Raw genomic sequence first — 16045 nt, 5'->3', positions numbered from 1 at the left:
TTCTACAAATCTCTCTGATCTCCAAGATAAGTATCCAGGCATTAAGTGCTTAGCCTCCCAGATCACGTCATGACTCCCACAAAGGTCTTTAAAACCAGAGACCTAAGCTCATATCTGTTTGACAACAGAAGTTCGTAATTTTACATTACTAAAATATTTTATATTTCTGTGGCAATTATCACCCAAACATTTAGAAGGCTTTACAAACATTTATCAATTTCCTCACAGGAAATCAAGTATTAACACCACCATTTTACAGATTGAAATACAAAGAAGAAAACTAATGTAGCAGTATGCTGAAAAATTATGTTACAAGGAAGCTGGTTTTGTTTTACTTTACTGACTCTCCCCTGCAAAGCAGTTGCAAATACCGAATCTGTGTAGGTAGTACTCCTACGAAAAAATGAGATGGAAGAAACACCTCCCCCTCCCTGTCAAAAGTAATGCTTCCTCAGACATCTCAGGGGCAGTAAGCTCATTAGCATTTAAATCCATCTGTAAATACCAACAGGTTTGGACAAAGCATACAAGAACTGTAATCTTTTAAAAAGACAACATCCTTACCTGCTATTCCTATGAAGACTGTCAAACCAAAACAAAGAAAGAATACTACAAAGACCAGAACAAAATGCCGTTTGGACAGCGTATATAATCGCATCGGTGCCAGCCTACAGGAAGCAAAAGAAAGCACAGAATTAGCTGTTGGTCATATTTCTAAAGGAGGAAAAAAAATAGACCCCATTCATTCCTCCACAAAGAAAATTAAACCAAACTCTGAGGTAACACATAACACTAAGAAAAAAAAAAAAAAATGCTGGTTTATAGAGCAAGGATAACTACTAGGAATTATTAGGCATATGTACATGCACGCACATCTGCAACCCCAAAATGCATGAATTTTGCCCATTCTTTTTATGCTAGGGTTTTCTATTGTCCTAAGACTTGAGCAAGAGAAAGCATTTCTTAGAGGGAGAAAAAGTTATGTTGTTTTAGTTCATACGTTAATAATTTAAACATACAAGATATCATGGCTCCTGCAATGACAGCTTAAAGGGATTGACGTCACTAACTCAGTTACCTGCACAGGATCTTGGTGAGTTTTCTACACCCTATATATGTATTTCATCCCTGCAGGATCACCCCTAACAAGGAGTAAGGCAGAACTCCAGATCTGCTAGATGTGCATGCTCAGGCTCTGCATTCTTGTCCAAGCTCCACCAAAGCTTGGGAAATAGAAACCTGAACTTAAGTTTATTATTAGACACTTGAATACAAATACACATAAAACTAATGACATCTCTTCCACAATTGGTTGGCGGTTATCACTAGGTTAAAGAAAAAATAGAGGGGAAAAAAAGTACTGAAAGGACCAATTGCATTCTCTTGGAAACAGGTACATTCTAGTTCTGCTAGCTTAAGGGAAATACAATCGAAGAATTAATCCTACATAATGTATCCCTCCTTTATCTTCATTTTTGTTAAATGCATAGTTCAAAAAAGGACAAATCCATCATGTTTCAAAATACAGCCAACATTTTGTTTTGATTTACGCCAGAACTGAGCCACCATATAGTTGATTTCCTGCTGCTGTTCCAGTAGGCACGATGATCATAGAAAGCTGTACGGTTTATACGGGAAAGCTGTAGGATTGGAGGCAGGGGGGTGGTGGTGGTGGTGTTTTCTGATGAAGTTGTAAGAGCACCATCATGGAAAGAAATGAAAGCATAAGACTTTAATGACAGTGCTCCCTTTCAGTTTGGAATAAAACTTCTTTTCACCAGCTGAATGGTGCTCTTACTGGTTCACCACGTTAATGAAGAAATGCAGAAAAGGTCGTGGAATCTTCTCCATAAGCCCTGCCTGAATTCTGGGTCCTGGTACCCCAGGCCTGCATGCCTGGCAGCCCTTAAAAGCAAGGCAAACAATTCACTTTAAACCAGTAAAAGGATTTAATAATAACCTCTATTTTCTTTAAAAATCACTGCATTCTCTCCATATGAGGCACTACAAAAATAATTACATCCTTCCTTTACGGTAAAGTTTGAAAGATCCAAATCTTAATTTAACTCACCAAGGAGGTGGGGAAGGGAGGAAAAACGCACAGGAGTAATGAGAACTGCAAGCAAGTAACTGTAAATGTTACAATTTAGCACAAACTGGCTATACAGGACTCTGGGCGTAGCACCTGCAAACACAGGGTAGCTTGCCTTGCCACACACCGTTAGGCAGAGCAAAAACCCTGCACCAGTCGAAGAAGTCAGACTAGCTGATTGTACAGGCAAAAAAGGTAAATCGTACATGAAATTATCACAATCATAAGCAGTAACAGATCAGATCTCTGTCACAGAGATCATCACACAGAAGTCTCACAGACAAATGTTATTTTAAGCTGACTTTGAAAAATGCCAATTAATTGGCATTTCAAACCAGGATGTGTCTGCACAACTTTTGCAGGGATATAACTGCAGTATTTTCTTTAAATCAATGTCTTAACACCTCAGCCTTCATGCATTTAACCCACTTGAAAGCTATTACATCTGTACTAGTACTAAAATAACTAACTAACTAAACAAATAAGGTGCATTTTCCTATCTGTTCCAAAGGCTCCTTCAGTTACACAGGTGACCTGGTATTCCCTGTCTGCCTAAGTACACCATGTATGAGATACTATCTTGAGACATCAAAATACTAATCTTAACAAGAAAATCCCTGATATATAAAAATGGTACATAAAATGTCAATACACCCACATTAACTATAAGGGTTCAAGTGGATACCAAATGCTTCATGGAAGAGCAACCACTGAGGACCACTCAATACACAGAAACCGGGTCTGGACTGGAAAGTCCACGAGCTGAGAATAGCTGATGACTGGAAGAGTATTGTATATATGCATGGAAATATCACATATGCTTGTGCTGTTCTTAACAGCTTAATCCGGGCATCCACTTCACAGCTACAGTCTGATGCAGGATAATTCTGATTTGCTATGCATATTCTTGGTTCTTTTGATAGGCTTCCTAATTTCGAGTTTTTGTAGACATTTTGAAGTGCATAATGTGAACATGAAAAGCAGCTTCATTTCCACAGTCCTTACAGGAAAGTCACCAGACTGCACCCAGCCTACGCTCACAGCTTTACAGCTATTGGCAATTATCACCTGGGTTTATTCATACACCAGAGCACAAATACACTTGCAAGCTTTCGAAGAAACGTTCCGGACATTGGCTCATTCTTTATTCCAACTCCTCTCCAGGTGGTGCAACACCTAGTAGTCAAAACAGGAGGTATACACCTACCCAAGAGCAGTCATACTGGCACTTTGTAAAGAGAGGAGACCAGAGAGAGTAGGGACATGCTGTGTCTTTTCCCTTCTTCTTTTATACTGGTACTCCTGAAGTCTCATTTAAGCCACTGATTGTATGTGCTATTTTACAGGTCAGTAAGACAACACGGACACTTATTGTAAGAGCAAGTGTAAGAAATCAGCCAAATCTTAACTACATTTATCATGACAGCAAACAACAATTTATAGCGTTCCTATCAGATGATGTATTCTTTGTTGCCCCTCGCTGCAGTAACAGAATTTCCTTGTGTGGTTTAAGTGCCTCATTTCAACCTATCCCCAGCTGACATGCAAAGCAGATAAAATGATCCTCCCATATGTTCATTGTTTAACATCTGCCTTTTGGAAAGAGATTATATGAAATTTAAGGATATACATAAGTGCAAGTTGATGATACCCCAGTAACAGCTTCTTTCTTACATCCGAAAGGCATTTATGGGAAAAGCAAAAAAGGTTCTCTGGAAAGGTTACTCTGGAAGCACCTGTTCAAAAGTGTAAAGAACTGTGCTTTGCTTTACCAATGAAAGATGCTTTAATCAGCCTAACTGAGGCAGTCCGAAGCTCAAGACTAGCCATCCAAGTGTCTGCAGATTTCTCAGGCAGCTTTTACCACCTGTACTGTGTTTTATCCTAACTCAGACAGAAACTAAATATTTTATAATTAAATTGGATATGTCTGAAACTAACTGCAAAGAAGCAGAAAGCACTGAGATACAAACAGAAATATTATACTTAGACATCTCAAATAGTAGTCAGTAAAAACTAAACTGCACTAATGCAATCTGTGACAGAGTGAACTATGGAAATGCACAGTTGTAACAACTGCAGTCTTTCAGTAGCCATTCATGTGTGAGATGTAAAGGTAAGTTAAAACTTGGCTCTTTGAGCGAAGTTTTGGCTCAAATGGTTAAGCAAAACGTTTCTCAAGCTATTCCTCATCTTCAAATCACTTCTTATGCCTGCACAACACAGTCTTTACTAGAGTAAAGACTATTGTGAAAAACAGAACCTTTTATACAATAGTTTTCACTTAAGACGCTCACTTTACCGATGGGAAGGCTGTGACAAAATTGGGGTTAAGCAGTAGGTAGCACAGACTTGATATTAAGATCAGATACAACTGACTTTTATGCACAGTAGTTTTTCTGACATACTAGCCTCAACATCTCTGCCTGCAGCTGCTCTTTTCTCTTTTAGGCTCACTCCCAAATAAAACCATCAAAACCACTTTGATTTAAATGATTATACATGCTACCTACATTCACAGTACTGGGTCTGTCTGTACATACTGCACTTTCTCATGGTTTAAAGACATTGCTTGCTTTGGTGTCCCTCAGAAGACCTTGAATTTCTTCACGCAGATGCATTCCACCACGGTTAATAACTAATGAGGCAGCGCCTGACTACATAAAAAGATGCATACAATTAATATTAACAATACTACATAGTACTGTTATATGACAACGGACAGCTAACCGTGACTATGCTAAACAGTTCGCATGCACGGGGTGGGTTTGGCTTTTTTTTTAGTGTCTTGTTTGTCGTATTCATTGAAGTCTGAGTAATTACTCAGGACTGTTGCTCTATCCATGCGGAGACACATCCGGGAGAACAAGTTTTTCTTTTTCCTTAACAGACACAATCTAAGAGTGGAGATGCGGGGGGGTTTATTCATCACGAAAGAGGAAGAAGCCCGGCGTTCCTCTAAAGAAGTAGGTAGTTACTCTCAGGTTTCTGACTGGCGAACCAAAGCCTCGGAAACATCAATTTAACCCTCGGCGATCTTATTTCCTTAATGAGAATTAGCGTGTATAATCTGAATGACGAGACTCAGGTCTTTACAGGGGAAAAACTTAAATTGCCGCACCCTGCCAGAGGAAGGCTTTTCTTCTCCCCGGCCCGGCCCCGGACGGCAAACAAGCACGTCCCGGTCCCCGCAGCCTCGGGTCGCTGCGCGTCCCCCCGAGGCTTAGCGGACCGCGCCGACGGCCGGGGCGGTGGCAGCCGCGGGGCGCCCGGAGCCGCCGCAGGGAGGGCTCCCCTCGGGAAGGGAGGGCAGGGCTCCCCTCGGGAAGGGAGGGCAGGGCTCCCCTCGGGAGGGCTCCCCGCCCGCCGGCCGTTGAACGGCTTCCCGCCACCAGCGCCCGAGCGCGAGGGCAGCCCCGCCAGCCCCCGGCGAGCCGCCACCCCGCCCCGCCGCGCGCGAGGGTCCCCGCCGCCGAGCCCCCACCCCGCGCGGCGACCACCCCGCTCCTCCCCCCGCCCACCACTCACGGCTCCATCCCGGCGCCGCATGCGCAGTGGAGGCGGAGGCACCTCCTCCTCCTCCTCCTCCTCCTCCTCCTGCCCGCCCCCACCGCCCTCGCCCGGCAGCCGCCGCCGTGGCAGAATCGCGAGCGGTGCCTCGCGGCTGCTTCCGCGTGCGTCAGCCGGCCGCCACGCGACTGGGGAGACGTCACGGCAGCCCGCGCCGCTCCTCTGCCGTGGGGCGACGCTGCTGGCAGGCGGCGGCGGCGGCGGTGGCGGCGGCGGCGGCGGCGGCGGCGCTACGGCGAGCCGCGGGGGACAGGGGCCTGCGCTCTGCGGCTCGCTCCCGGAGGCAGCGCCGGTGCCGGCGGCCCCTGGCTTGGAGCAGTCGCGGCGGCCGCGGCCTGGCCCGCAGCCGGAGGGGCGAAGCCGCCCTCTCCCGCGCGGTACCGCAAGCTGCAAGCGCCGCGTTTTCGCACAGCGAGAGCCGCCGGGGCGGGCAGCGGGGCGCAGCCGCCGATCCGCCCAGGCAGCCCCGCCGGCCGCCCGGGGCCGCGGGAGGGAGAGGCGCCTCGGGAAGGCAGGACAGCTCGGGCGCGGAGCTGCGGCGCTTCCCAGTGCCGCCGCGGCGGCGGTGAGCAGGCCTTGGGCGCCAGCCTGTGCCTCGGCCTTCCCCGCTGAGCACTGGGGGTTCAAAATGCACCCTTCTGCCGGGGTGGCAGCGGTGCCTTCCGCCCTCGGTGCCCTTCCTCAGCTTGCATCGCGGCGGCAGCAGCCGCAGCCATCGTGGGGAAACTTAACCATATCGACAGAGAATACACGAGACGGAGAAGTGGTTCTGAATCTGACTTAAACCTATCCATTGTAGGCATAAGGACTGACGCGGCTTACCTGTGCCGAACGTGTGCATGTTTAGTGCCCATTAGAGACAGCCTCCTGGTTTGCAACTGATTTTTTTTTTTTTTTTTTCCAGCCTGATCAAATGGCGATGGCTTTTTTCAGCGGAATGAAAATGCCATCGCTGCAGTCACCTGCACGCGGCTTTGCGCTATTCAAGAGATGTGGTTAATGTATCTTGTTCACAGAGAATTCAGTCAGCTCACGAGCGCTGGAAATCAAATCCTAGGAGTAAGCTACTACTTTAAACACAGGGCTTAATAAAAATCTCCAGATCGCGCCTAACGCTATTTTATTCTTGCACAAATGTTGAGATAAAGTTGGATTTGTTCTGCTTTCCTATTAAATATCCTGAGACTGGGCAACCAAGATTGTCAACAGACACATTGGGTAGAGATTATGAGAATTAGGCAAGTTTAGGGATTTTGCCAACTTATATTTTGTATTCATTTTTGATAGCTCTAATACTTGTTTATAAAAAGGCAGCACTCCAGTTACTTAAACATCTGGGGATACTTGGTGTCTAGTCTAGGATAAAATTCAGAGTAAATTCCCAGCTTTGGTGTTTATCATATACATAAGGTAGACCCATCTCAGGATGACCCCAAAAATATTTAGATAGATCAGTCAACATAAAATTTAAAGATTATCTCTTCAACGATCAAATAATTCCATTAAAAGCTTACTTAGATGGTAAGATGATTTTATTGCAGTGACTTTTTAAAGGTACTTAACATTACTAACATTATTCATTTAATTCAGTTGCCCTACGGGTAATTCATGTCATAACTAGTGACCTGTGGGACCCAGTGTGTCTCTTGTGTAACACCACTAAACCCAAAAAAACCAGACTGGGAATTAATTCAGTCATTGATACTGGTATTTATCCTATCAGTTAGACGTGTGATTTACAGCACTGATGTTCATTTAGTAATCTCATGAAAAGACTGTCTTGAGAAATGCATAATACCAGGTGTTGAAGGAAAGGCATTTATAAATTTTAAATCAACAAGAATCACTACTGTAGGGCAGAAAATAAAGCTTTCAGTAATCAGGACAACCTAACCAACCGTATCTGCTCAGAACAAGATAGCGCTGCCAAGCCACAATTTGAAGTCACTAGGTCACCAGTGACTATGACATGCAGTGTGTAGCTTGCAGCACACTTCAGGCTTCTCCAACAAGTTCTCCCTGGCCAGAAAATGATGGAATGATGCCTACAGCATCTGTCACCATTTCCAGTGTTCTGGGAAGCGCAGTTGCAGAGTTACGACTGCTGCCATTCATGTGCACACATCTGAGCTGTTTGGATGACTGCTCCAATCCCTCTGGCTCTCAGGTGTCTCACTAACGTGAATTAATTTATTCTCCTCAAAACAAACATACATTCTTCTCATTGAACAGGTAGGAAACTGAAGCACAGAGAGACTGAGCCGTTCCAAAAGTCACTTGGAGAACAGTGTGGGTGGCAGAACTTGACATCCAGCTCACTTCAATTAGCCATGGGACCACATTTCTCTTCGCCATCTACCAACTTCCAAAGGGTTGCGAGTAGACTGTAAACACATACGTTGCACCCTGTAAGTTTTGTGAAAATAATGGTATTGAGTTTACAAACTAAACACTTGGAGGGAAGGCACTGTGAAACCCCTCTCCCTCCACACACAGGGTCAGTCAGTCTCACTGTACTTTGCTCCTTGCAAGAAGGTGCCTCACTCTGTGCCTCGTCTGGCCTGCTCTGGGGTGAAGTAGCACAAGAAGCTACTGTCTGCCTCATCTATGGTAGAAACTGGATGGTGTATGGTGAAAGAGGCTTGCGAGAAGAGGCAGGCTGATCTATGAATAAGCAGGCTGAATGCTAGCTCAGCCGGGATCCTACTTACACTAGCCACCTTAACACTAACACTACAGTTTCATGACAAGTTTATACTCACACCTACAGCTTTAGTGTCAAAAGAAGAAACCCAGCCTCTCTGTAGCTCTTTGACTTTTGCCAGAACAAATGTTTGCGCAGTAGAGTGGTGAATCAAATAATGGAAATTATCTGAGTTAAAAGTCACTCAGAAAAAAAAAATGGTGTCTTGCTGGATCAGTTGCTCAGTCACTGTGCGGCTACAGCAATATTTGCGGGCAGATGAGGAAGACAGCAGAAATGTGTGACTAGGGAAAGGAAAGCTAGGATGGCTTCTTCCAGCCACAGAGCCAGCTTATGGCAACTTAAAGCAATCATGAAGCTATGGTGTTAGTCTCCTCCTCCTCCTCCTGCGGTTTCAAGCCTTCTAGCCCTAGCTGTGTACTTCACACCGGGGTCATTTGGGTTCTTCCCCCAATTGCCAGGACCCAGCAGTGAGCCCTGGAAGAACAGGAGAGAGGTACCAGCTGTGGCTTGAAGCAGCTACTGAAGATCCTGCCTGGGTCTAGGCTGGAGGCAGCATGAACCTTCAGGGAATTTGACTGCAATTCTCTAGCAAGGTCTTGCTGACCCCTTGGCTTCCCACGGACTTGCACTTTGAGCACTTGGGAAAGATTTTAAGAAGGTGAGACATGAGAAGAAGAGTATGCTTATCACAACAGCCCTCTCTGGCAAAATCCAAGTTTCTTCTCTGAAGCATGCAGGCACTAGAATGTCTCTAAGGAAAAATGAACAGCTTCTCTTTATTGCTGAGTCAAATTATGTGCTATTTTCTGGTCTTTTTGCCAAACGAGCAGAACCACTGTGAATGAACTTTTCCCACATGTTTCGAGGATTAGCTGTGTTTTAATGAACTGGAAACACTAATAGGAGATGTTGAGAAATTAAGAATAGCAGTATCATCTATAATTACCGCTTCTGTTACCCATATAAGCAACTTCAAGCATTAATTAAAGCTGTAGGTTAAATAATATGTTTCACGATGTCCTATATATAGTCTTTTCTTTTTGATGTACAAAATGTCGTATTATTGCATGATAGGAGTTTAAAATGTATCCCTTATTTAAAGCAGGGTGGATTGTAGGTCATTTATCCTTATCTCTGGGCATTATCATTAAACTCAGTGTCAACACTGTGCTTCCCTGTATAAGCTGATTGGCCAGTGGGATATGTTCATTAACCTAGAAATTGATTTTGCAAGAATACCAAGTTGTTACTTATAGTTATGCAACTCTGATGTCAGACCACAATTTGGCCACCCTCCTGCTTTCTCCTCTGTATCAGGTAGGCACTTTAATTGTTTGCTTTCCTGTCAAAATGTTTCAGTTTGCTGAACTCTTCAACATTAACTGGGGGACAGAGTTATGAAACTCCCACTGAAATAACTGTCAGCTGATCGGGAGGCCTGGTGTCTTCTGGTAAGCTTTGCATATCTCACTGACAGTATGTCAAAGAGGTAAAAATATAGATGGTTTAGTACCACCGGTACTAAGCTCTTTTCATACCAATAGTTTACTTAAAATTGCCTAGTGCTGGGGAGGGAGCCGTCGGCTGCCAGCCCTCCATCAGCTATCCCTGGCCTGTCTTCCCGGCCAGGAGCCATGCTAGGGGAGGGAGGAACATATTGGAGTGGGAGGGAGAGACACCAAAGAACAAATTGTTCATTCAAGTGGCTTGTCTGGAGCAATTCTTCAGAGGTATAAATTAGAATAATCCTGAAGTTGCTGTAATAAATTAAGGGCTGATATGCTTTGTGGCACTCCCCGGGACTGATGGGAGAGGGTAACGCTTTTCCCTTCTGCTTTCTCTGAGCTTATGTACTGCAGCAAGCATCTCCTGGCGTACCACAGACTAATCGTAGGTATACTAAGTCCAGACTGACCTTGTATTGGGGTTACCAATGAGGTTATTTAATATTGCGCCCATTAGTCTGTAAATACACTGTCTCTTTTACAAGCATACCATAGAGTGCCATGTCTGCCTAAGGGAACTATTAACCTAGACAGATGGCGTCAATCAGTGTGCTGAGCCATGACTAACCATGCTCTCTCCATCTCTCCCAGATGGCTGGGTAAACTAGCACTTGCTCGTGGGGAAATACACCAGAAGGCACAATTTAGAGACTATTCTGGGCTATTGGGCAGAACAAACTCACTGACACGGCAACCCCTTCATCTGTATAGTGTGGATGAGTGCCCTGGGGCTCTGCGGAGCGAGGATGGCGTAGCTTGAGACGGCTGAGGAGCCTGCCACCCTTAGTTGTCACCCATGCCCAAAGAACAGGCTGCTCAGAGACAGCTGCTGAACCACATGTTCAAAAGCACTGTGCCTGAAAGGAAACCATCACCAAAAAGGTGTCACTAAACTGGGGCAGCCTCAGAGCTGAATCAGAAATGACTTAGCCATCCATGCAGCAGGAGCACAGTTACTTGGGATAACAGCTTCATCAGCTGTCCCTGAGCCAGGTCATCCCCTCACACCGAATCCCCTGTCACGTACCGGCAGAGTGTACAAGCAGCACTCCTGAGTCAAGAAAAGCTATTTCCCTGCCAGTCACAGAGGGGACTGCTTCATGTTTTTCCATTTCTGTATCAGCTCTGCTCCAAAGCTTTCCAGTTTTGAGTTTTCCTGTTGGCACTCCAAGAAGGATGTCCTTATAGCAATGAGGAGTGAGGCTGCAGTGGCAATTTTTTTTTTTTCTGGCAAATACTGGTTACTTGTAAGCTCATCCCCTGCCCCACTACCACTTAATGGACTAGACTGCTCAGTTTCCAAAGAGGCAATGGAAACCACCAGCCAATGGCCAAATGGCTTTGCTCAACCAGCGGGAGGGGAGAGTTAAGGCTGGCGGTTGTTGATAGCCTCACGTTTGTGCATACAGCGCATGAGAGGGGAACAATCATGCTTTTATATGGTTTTACCATCTCTTCATTTTGTTAGTCTGGTATAAGATATTATTTGCTTTTGCCTGATGATTTTAGAGAACCTAGTTGGCCTGAAGTAAAGACAAGCTGCACCACTTTTCCTTGGTCAAATTTCCAAAATTCCTTCTGCCTTCAGAGTGGTAAGGCTCTCCGTTACATTCCCGAGAGTCCTCATTTATAACCTGACCAAATGCACTGAGTAAAATAAGGAGAGAGAGAAGAGGAAGAAATACCTAATTCTTCTAACTGTAAGTGAGAGTTGGCTGTAAGAAGAGTGCACGGTAGTATCAAGAAGCCATCCTCCTTATCAGGAATCTAAAAAGCAGGTGCCATTGCTGCACCCATCCATTACGCTAAAGGGGAACGCTCATCAGAACAGCAGGTATGCAGTGACAGTAACGGTAAACCTATTCTATGCTAGGTCACTTAGGTGAAGATCTTGGTAATGCAGAGAAGTACTAGCATGATTTCTAAGTCACGAAATGTTATTTCCTTGCCAAGAGCCCAATATTACTCCATTTCATTCTAGATGACCTGCAGCTGATACCTCTTGGGGATACTCTCACTGAAGAAAGGGCAATCTAGCACTAACTCTACAAGCTTATTTGATTCAGTGGAGTAGTGTCTTCTCTTTTCAATACAGAAAGTCCCTCCATACACGCTTTTAGTCATAAAAATGAGTTAATGACAATTTACCTTGGAGAGCTCGGGTTTCTTCTGGAAACAAAGGTGAATAAATGCCTCTCCCAGGACCTCTTATTTGTTAATCCAAAGTTTATCTCTCCCCTCTTTCTTTGTTCTAGTGCCAATATTCATTATCGCACTGCCAGATGCACACAGGTACATTTCCATCCCTCATTATCACCTCCTGTGGCTCCTCACACCATGCTCAGGTACAAGGAGCCGCTGTTTTGACAGGCAGGATGGTCTTTACGTTAAACTCTGTCAAGCTGTGAGGCAGTGTTTTCAAACTTTGTGACTCTGTAGTTTTTGCTATTGTGAACAATGAGACAAATTCAATCTAATGGACCACCTGCCCCTTTGCTGGGGAAAACAGACACAGTGTACTGAAGTCAAATGATCTAAGCAGAAGAACTGGGGCACTGTGCACAAACAGACAGAAGTACTTATGCTCAGATTCATGGTAGAGCTGGAAGAGACCTCATGAGGTACCTAATCTGTCCTTCTGTCCCAAGAGAGCATCTGCCAGATCTACGTCTTTCTTGGCATGTGTTTGTCAAAAGTTTTTAAAGACCTCTAATGATGGAGATGCTACAGTCTCCCTGGATAATCCCTTCTATCGCGTTTTACTGTCCTTCCCATTAATTTTTTTCTTAATGCCTAAGATGAACTTTTATCGCTTCAATTACTATTACTCTGTAATCTTTTGTCCAAGATGAATGTGAAGTTTCTCTTTACAGAAATTCCTATTCCTCCAACTCGGATGCTTCTTCTTTTGGGGGAGCAACCCCAAATTTTCCTCACAGCTATGTTTTCTAGGCTTTTGATTATCCATATCTCTGTCCTTATTCTCTCTTCCACTGGAAGGCCCTTGAAGTGTGGTGCCCAGAACTGGTCACAGCTCCAGCTAAGGTCTGGAGCGGTGACTAAAGTAGATGGTTTAATTCTCATGTCTTACGAACCATGGTTCTGCTGTACACCACAAATGACTTTACCTTTTCACATGTGTAAGACAATGTCATTGTTGAAAGAGGTTATTTTATGAAGCATTATAATTCCCATACCCTTTTTACAAAAACATTACATAATGGTTTGTTCCCCAGCCGGTATTTGCGTGGCTGAATAGCATTCATCCTCTGTGTAGTTCCTGGCATTTGTTTCTCCTGATTTTCATTCTACTTTTTCAGACCCTTTCTCCGATCCACAAATTCTTTAAATTTATAACCCAGTCCTCCAACACCTTTGGAGCCCTTCCTAGCCTCGTGTAATCTCAGGACATTAATACTCTCCAGCCATCGCTGGTCATTCATGGGAACAGAAGACAGGGCCAGGCACAGAAGAAACATGGGTGTAGCCTACCCAGTACATCTGGCCCTCTGGGCCTCAACCTTTGCCAGCCACTCTGGGTTCCTAGCCACTTCTGTAACTATTCCAGGGTTGTTTCATGGCTGCTTTAGACCACGTTCCCCCAGCTTGCTACGACGGTGGAGGAGGCATAGCACAGGGGAACGCAAATGGAAATCGCTTTCATCGCCTGTATCGGGATACTAATACGTGAGGGTGGAAGCAGAGCTGTGGGACCTTCTGCCCAGAGGCGCTGCCGGGCCACCTCCCCCCGGGCAGAGCAGGCCGCCCCATCCGCCGCGGCGGGGCCTCTGCCGCCCCCCGCACCTCGCACCTGCAGGCCCGGGACTGCGGGGCCCGGCCGCCCCCGCAGGCGGCCCCGCGGCTGGGGCGGCTGCTCCCGGCTGCGCGGCCGGGGGTGGTCGCAGGAAGCCCGGCCCCAGATGTCAAGCCGGTCCCCGCCCAAGCCCCCCCCCCGCCGGAGCCCCGACCCGTGGATTCGGCCCGGTCCCCCCGCAGCCCCGAGCGCGGAGGAAGGCCGGCCGAGCGCCGGCGGGCGGGCAGGGCCCTGGGCGCCGGGGAAGAGCCGCGCCCGCGCCGCCCCTACCGGTAGTAACGGTCATCCTTGTAGGGGGTGAGGTCCTCCCTGATCTCCCGGTAGGTCTCCCGCACCCGCCTGCAGAAGCGCTTGACCTCCCCGCACAGCGGGCTCCCGAAGGCGGCGAAATCCGCCTCCATGCCGCCCCGCGCCGCCTCAGGCCCCGCGCTCCGCCATGGCGCCCGGCCAGAGCCCGCCCGGCGCTGCGCGGCCGCGGGGCGGGGGCGGCGCAGGAGCCGCAGCGGCGGCGGGGGCGGCGCGGGCGGCGGGAGCCGGTTCAGCACCACGGAGAGGGGCGGCCCCGGGGTGGAGCGGCCCCCGCTCCCCTCCCGCCCCCGCCCCGCCGGCGCTCCCTCCGGGGGTTTGGGCGGCAGGAGCAGGCGGGAGGGCCGGGGCTCCGGCTGCGGCGCCCAGCGCCTCTCAGCCCCCGCCGAGAGCTGGCGGCGGGCGGCCGGGTCTCCCCCGGCCCAGCCGCCCGCCCGGCTCGGCCCGGCCCGGCCCGGCCCTCTCCTCGCCGGCCCGCAGCGCCCCGGGGAAGTAAGCAAAGACCTCGCGGTAGCCTTGCTGGAAATATCCGGATTCGTTTACCTTCTCTTTAAATAAAACCGTTCCGTTCTTAAAAACGTACCACCTCTCTTTAAAATGAATGTCCTGGGTTTTGTTGCCTCTTTTACCCAACCTAAATAAGGCCGATTTGCACCGCCAAAGAAGGCCTAACATGCATAAAAGATATCCAATGCTAAATCCGCTTTCCATGGCCATAATGCCGTAAATGGTCTGACGTTCAGAGTGAAGCTGTTTCAGGGTGGCTTCTGCTCAGCTCCAGTCAATTTGCAGAGTGCCATGTTACCTTCATTGGTATTAAACTTCTCTTCATAAACAAATTCGCATTTAAACTCCATTTTCAATTGTTCTATCACTTCAAACCTCAATAATTCCCATGATTTAATGGCAATGATGGTATCCATATTAAATATGAAGATATGTTACTATTGATATGCCATTATTGTTTCCAGAGACTATAAACATTGAAGTCTGCTATATGGCCCCTCTCATGTAAATACCTTCCCCGTTCACGTTCAGGAAGCCGGGCTGGGTTTTCTTCCAGCGTTGCCCTTACTCTGTATTTTATCACATGCTAGAACATGCACGTTAACTTAAAAGCCCGCTTCAGTGTCTCAGGGATCGGTGGCGACCAGAGGTTCTTCCCGGTGGTGCAGTGGGAGAGGGACGATTCGTCTGCCCCAGCAGGTGGGGGAGAGAGGGAAATGAAGGATCACCCTTGACTGAGACTTTCTATTCCCTAACTCTGAATATTTCTAAGCCTGAGAAGACGTAGCAGCAGGATAAAAGGCACATGCACATTTAGGCTGGAGACCAGAAGGTTCCTAACAACCACGGGACTGTTGCTCTGGAGCAGTCTCCACAGAGGAGCAAAGAGCCCAGCCGGTGTCAGGGTAGAGCTTGGCCAGGTTCTGCATGGCTGCTTTGAAACCCTGGGACAGGCTCAGCAGGTCCCTCGCACTTCTGTGACCGTCCATGTCCTATAACTTGCCAGCATCCTGCTCGTTACACTACAAGTGGCTGATGTAGTCACACAGGGTTTTCCTGGAAGTGTTTGTTTCCGTATAAATGTTTCATTTATGATTAAGACTTAGCCATGTTTTCCCTCAAAGCAAGAATTAAAATTCTTCGTTATGTGTGATGAATGTGCTGCTTCCAGCTCTCACGCCCAGAAGCAGGAATTATCAATGGGATCTTTAAATATTTACCAAAAGGAGGAAATAAAACATTTAAGGCTTCAGCTGAGTAAAAACACATTCACTGCTGGGAGTTATGCAACTAGTGTAGCAAAGTAATAAAAAATAGGCTCAAAGATTAAAAACTGATTACCATTTAATTACTTAAAACTAAGTGACCTCTATTGCATTTATTTCTCCCACCCCCCCCCAAAAAAAAAAAAAACAAACCCAGGGTTTGCTTGAGGGTGCAAAGCAGCATCATTAGAGAGATGCAATCTAGTTTCCTCCCTGCTGTGCTGAACATTATCCAGACCGGCTTCAAACCATGTCTGTCCCCTATACCTCAAGTGCCAG

General features: G+C 46.9%; 1 protein-coding gene across 5 annotated transcripts in view; it reads right to left on the bottom strand.

Annotated features, from left to right (window-relative positions):
* The window catches only part of TMEM181 (transmembrane protein 181), a 33134-nt gene extending 19045 nt beyond the window's left edge, over positions 1–14089 (bottom strand). For 3 of the 5 annotated variants that reach the window (XM_075707842.1, XM_075707841.1, XM_075707843.1), the window contains exons 1-2: positions 5621–5628; positions 565–668 (exon numbers count right to left, since the gene is read on the bottom strand). In XM_075707842.1, the coding sequence (XP_075563957.1) occupies positions 565–668; positions 5621–5628 (112 nt within the window). Of the gene's footprint in view, positions 1–564; positions 669–5620; positions 5629–13958 lie in introns of those variants that run through there. The other 2 variants (XM_075707840.1, XM_075707839.1) reach the window with 1 other exon arrangement.
* Positions 14090–16045: the final 1956 nt, after the last annotated feature.

Source organism: Pelecanus crispus, chromosome 3 (genome assembly GCF_030463565.1).
Source record: "Pelecanus crispus isolate bPelCri1 chromosome 3, bPelCri1.pri, whole genome shotgun sequence".
Classification (NCBI taxonomy): domain Eukaryota; kingdom Metazoa; phylum Chordata; class Aves; order Pelecaniformes; family Pelecanidae; genus Pelecanus; species Pelecanus crispus.
This window is presented reverse-complemented; position numbering and strand designations above follow the sequence as displayed.